The 5,165-nt window shown below is 33.9% G+C and overlaps 1 protein-coding gene across 1 annotated transcript in view; it reads left to right on the top strand.

Annotated features, from left to right (window-relative positions):
- LOC113386478 (cubilin-like) overlaps nucleotides 1–5,165 on the top strand; it is a 56,799-nt gene that overhangs the window by 17,553 nt on the left and 34,081 nt on the right. The window contains exons 14-18 of the mRNA XM_026624258.1: nucleotides 2,095–2,229; nucleotides 2,290–2,501; nucleotides 2,567–2,745; nucleotides 4,705–4,935; nucleotides 5,014–5,157. Coding sequence (XP_026480043.1) covers nucleotides 2,095–2,229; nucleotides 2,290–2,501; nucleotides 2,567–2,745; nucleotides 4,705–4,935; nucleotides 5,014–5,157 — 901 coding nt within the window. The remainder of the gene's footprint in view (nucleotides 1–2,094; nucleotides 2,230–2,289; nucleotides 2,502–2,566; nucleotides 2,746–4,704; nucleotides 4,936–5,013; nucleotides 5,158–5,165) is intronic.

Raw genomic sequence — 5,165 nt, forward strand, 5'->3', positions numbered from 1 at the left:
ATATACATTTATATATTTAATTTAGACAAAATCATTTATATATTTAATTTAGACAAAATCCATTCCTATAGTTATACACGTGTATAAATCGATATATACATTTTATATTTAATTTAGACAAAATCCATAAGCATTCCTATAGTTATACACGTGTATAAATCGATATATACATTTATATATTTAATTTAGACAAAATCCACAAACATTCCTATAGTTATACACGTGTATAAATCGATATATACATTTATATATTTAATTTAGACAAAATCCACAAACATTTCTATAGTTATACACGTGTATAAATCGATATATACATTTATATATTGATTTTACACAAAATCCACAAACAATGCGAAACAGCGCTAAACGAGGCTGTGTTTTTATGAAAATATTGGATTTAGGGATGGCTAGAGAGTTGATTAGGTGTTAAATTTAACTAGTGGTGTATGGCATCGTGCCTTAGGGCAAATTGCTGGAACTTTCCGTACCAAAAGTTTTAAAAAAAGATTCAATTTTATTCTAAAACTCCATTTTTGAGATTTTTGTGAAAAAATTGACCTTTTTGAAAAATTTTATTTGAAATATTATGGAAATTTTGTACTTTTTTTTAAAGCGATACATTAGCTGCGTCGAAACTAAATATCGAAACATTGGTACGGAACCCATGGCAATGTAAACAAAATTTGTTATTATTATTAAAATATTTATAAAATATGTGATAATTTGATGTGCATATGTCCAATGATCATTTTTGTCTGTCAAATGACATTTTTTTTTCAATTTTTTCATTAAATCTCCGAAAACGCTAGATCTGCCTTACCATAAATTTCATCAGGTCTTCATTTCATCAATACGAATACAATGTTTTTTAAATAATACAAATCGGACGCTCCGTTCTCTCAAAAAATCAATTATTCTTTTGCTCCGTATCTCCGTAACAGCTTGACCTGTCTTTGTCAAAAACTAATCAGCACTTCTCCCTATCAATAGAGATCGAATGTCTTTTGAATTATTCTAATCTGTTGACTCATGTTCCTGAAATCGTCGACGAAAATTTGGAAAGAGCGCTAAACTGATACAGCGTTAAGCGGGATATCACTATACTCATCTTTCTTTGTAGTCAGCGTTAAGCGGGGTATCATTGTGCTCATGTTGAAAAATGGACACAGCACACTTAGGTTGAGATAAAAGGGCGCTAAACAAAATAACGTTGAGGGGGATATTGTTTACTCTTCGTAGTTGAAAAATGAACACAAAAGAAGCGCTAAACGAAACAGCTCTAAGCGGGGTATTACTGTACCTATTTTTCTGCACAGCAAGTCTGGGTTGAAAAAAAGAACGCTAAACAAAACAGCGTTAAGCGGGGTATTATTTAGTGTCGTGGTTGAAAAATGAACACAGAAAAGAGCGCTGAACGAATCAACGTGGAGGGGAGTATTATTTTCTCTTCGTAGTTGAAAAATGAACCCAGAAAAGAACGCTAAACTAAACAGCGTAAAGCGGGGTATTGCTGTACTCATTTTTTTCTTCGTGGTTAAAAATGGTTAAAATAAAAAAGCGCTAAACGCAACAGCGTTAATCGGGGCATTGCTGTACTCATTTTTCTTTCTTTGTGGTTAAAAATGATTGAAATAAAAGAGCGCTAAACGAAACAGCGTTAAGCGGGGTATAACTGTACTCATCTTTCATTATAGTTAAAAAACGATAGAGCAAACCTGAGTTATAGTAGAAAAGCTCTAAACAAAACAGCGTTGAGCGGGGTATTATTTTTAGCTGTATATACAACCGGAATGTACAATTTTTTATTCTTTTTTTTCTCAGCGCGTTAGTGAGATGATTGAGGGATGTCTTATCCGTTGGTAATTTACTCTCCATAGTTGAAAAATGAACACAGGAAAGAGCGCTAAACGAAACATCGTTAAGCGGGGTTTACTTATATTTATTCTTTTCGTAGTTGAAAAATGGACACAGCAAATCTGGGTTCAAATAAAAGAGCGCTAAGCCGAAACAGCGTTAAGCGGGGTATTATAGTGTTAAGCGGGGTATTATAGCGTTAAGCGAGGTATTACTGTTCTCATCTTTCTTTCTTCGTAGTTAAAAAATGGACACAGCAGCACCTCGCCCCTCCTTGGAAACGGAAAGTATTGTGGAAACATCCCTGTTACCGAACCACTTGTGACCACCGGGAACAATTTATATATCAAATTCTACAGCATCGACACCTCCAAGGTAAGTTAAGACGCGCGAATAATTTTATACACCCAATCATTGTCTATATTTATTTCCCAGCAAGCGTTGAGAATCAGATACAAAGAAGTCAACAACCTCTGTGGCGACAGGGTAACTCTAACCAACAGCAAAAACATGCAGGAGATCAGTTCGCCGAACTATCCCAACATTCCTCCTCCTCACAGCGAGTGCGAGTGGGTGATCATGGCACCGAATGGCGAAATCATCAAGGCAGAATTTAAGGATAGATTTGATATCACGATGAGCACTTTGTAAGTAACCATTGGATTCTCCCAGTACCAATTGACCGGTATTTATTTCTATTGTTTCTATTCAGTTGTGATTCGGCCTTCGTCGAGATACGAGATGGAGCCACTGAAAATTCTGCACTGCTAGGAAGTTGGTGCGGAAGCAATAAACCAGGAACAATAAGAAGTTCCGGGAATATGATGTACGTCAAATTTTTCACTAAAGTGGATGATCCTAAGAACGGGTTCAAACTTGCATTGAGTTTAGGTAAGTTGTGTAAAAAAGTAGACAATTCTGTCTCATAAAATAGCGTTGTCATGGCAACGCTATCTTATGCTTGCTGCGAAAATGTCTATCTATTTGCCGTGCGATCAGGCGTATTTTACATATAAACAAGCAAGAAAGAATGTTATGATAACAGAATTCTAGATGCAGTTATCATAACATTCTTCCTTGCTGTGTTTTTTATGTAAAATACGCCTGATCGCTCAGGAAACTAATGGTGTATGGCATCGTGCCTTAAGGCAAACTGCTGGAACTTTCCGTACCGTAATGAAATATTCGAGAAATTTTAAACGTGGTATTACAAATGCTGTAACTTTCATTATTTTTGCTATCTTATTATATCTGAGCAAATCAAATATAAATTATAAATCAATTTATCTCCAGAGAACATTAACAATCGTCATTCAATTTCAAATTCAATTTAAAAAAAATAGTTGCCTAATTTACTCAAAATTGAAAAAGTGCTCCCGTATAGTCACAGTCTAAACGCATTTCCAAATAATTCTGTGCGGTATTTTCACTTATTCTGTGCTTAGCTTGGCGGCATTTTCACATTTTTCAATAGTTTTCACAACATTGGAAAAGTGCTTAAGTACGTATACAGTCTAAACGCACTTGCGAAAACATTTTTACCAGAGTGGCGCTTAGACTGTGCTTAGTCTGGGTAATTTTTTGAATTTTTGTATTTAGTATTTTTCATTATCAACTATATTTTACCAGACATGAAAATGAAAAGGACTCTACTGACAAGGAAACTATATTTTGCATTATATGAACTGACGAGCAAACTGAAATACTCGTCTGCTCGTCAGTAGAGTCCCTTTTTTATTTTAGCTTTTGCTCGTCAGTAGAGTCCCTTTTTTAATTCTAGATTAGTTTGCTCGTCAGTAGAGTCCCTTTTTATTTCTTTCTAGATTAGTTTGCTCGTCAGTAGAGTCCCTTTTTTAATTCTAGACTAATTTGCTCATCAGTAGAGTCTTTTTTTAAATTCTAGACTAGTTTGCTCGTCAGTAGAGTCCCTTTTTAATTCTAGACTAGTTTGCTCGTCAGTAGAGTCCTTTTTTTAATTCTAGATTAGTTTGCTCGTCAGTAGAGTCCCTTTTTTATTCTAGACTATTTTGCTCGTCAGTAGAGTCCTTTTTAATTCTAGATTAGTTTGCTCGTCAGTAGAATTCTTTTTTTAATTCTAGACTAATTTGTTCGTCAGTAGAGTCCCTTTTTTAATTCTAGACTAATTTGCTCGTCAGTAGAGTCCTTTTTTTAATACTAAAAATGCGGACATACAAAATACACACACACATACACCGCACACATCTATTTAGTTTCTGAGGTATGCCCCTTAAAAATGTTCAGAAACCTTCAAAACGTCGAGAAATGCAAAAATTTTCATTTTTGATTTTCGGTCCATTACTATAACTATCCTACGGAAGTTAATAAATAGACAATTTCACAGTTTCACTAACAAGAAACAAGCATATATAGCGTTGCCTAGCTCACGATACCATACACTTATTTATTTATTTATTTTATTTATTCATAAGCAAGCCGTAATCAATAATAATAGATATTATTTTAGGCTCTTGTTAAGCTTATTTATAATTAATATTAAGGGGATAGTAATTTTATAATAATCATAGTAGCTGCACGAATTTCGCTTCTGAAAAAAAAGAGCTGGAAAAAAAAACATTCGAACATTAAATACAATGTTCATCATATTAAGTTTATTTGACCACGATTCAAGCTCAAAATTCTTGCACGAGTTTGAAAGTTATACTCATTTAAAACCGTAAAAAAAAAAATTAATAAAATAGCATAGAAAAAATGAAAAAAATATGGTTGTACAGGCGATCCAATGGTCAGACTACATAGATACAGGATAAGGATCATGCAAGAAAATAGTTATTGAAAATAAATCACTGCAAGTATTGTTTTTTTTTTCAGATACCTGTGGCGGTTCATACAGAGGCAGCGAAGGCAAAATATCATCACCCAATTATCCAGTTCCAGGGGCTTACCCACCTAATTCTGATTGCAGTTATGAGATAATAGGACCTGAAGGACATTATTTGACGATGAAGTTCACGGATTTGAATTTGCCTACTGGAAGGAATTGCACTAATGTCGATCATGTAATTATATCGGAGATTGTTGGAAATGATTTTAATCGAACAGGTCAGAGGAGAGAAGATATATGTAATAATATAAACATATGTAATACCACTAGTGCAATTAAAAATTTTATTTTTTTAGCATATTATCTTGGAACTTACTGTGGTACCAACAATTCCATGGAAATCTCTGCTTCGAGTAATAGAGTTCATGTGCGTTTTGTTACTAAAGAAAGGCAGAATATGTACAAAGGGTTTCAGTTGTACTACAATTCCAGCACAAGTGGTAAAATT

The sequence above is a fragment of the Ctenocephalides felis genome, unplaced genomic scaffold (assembly GCF_003426905.1).
Source record: "Ctenocephalides felis isolate EL2017-DRISC unplaced genomic scaffold, ASM342690v1 CF-g0.4_SCAFFOLD_03571, whole genome shotgun sequence".
In the NCBI taxonomy this organism is placed as follows: Eukaryota; Metazoa; Arthropoda; class Insecta; order Siphonaptera; family Pulicidae; genus Ctenocephalides; species Ctenocephalides felis.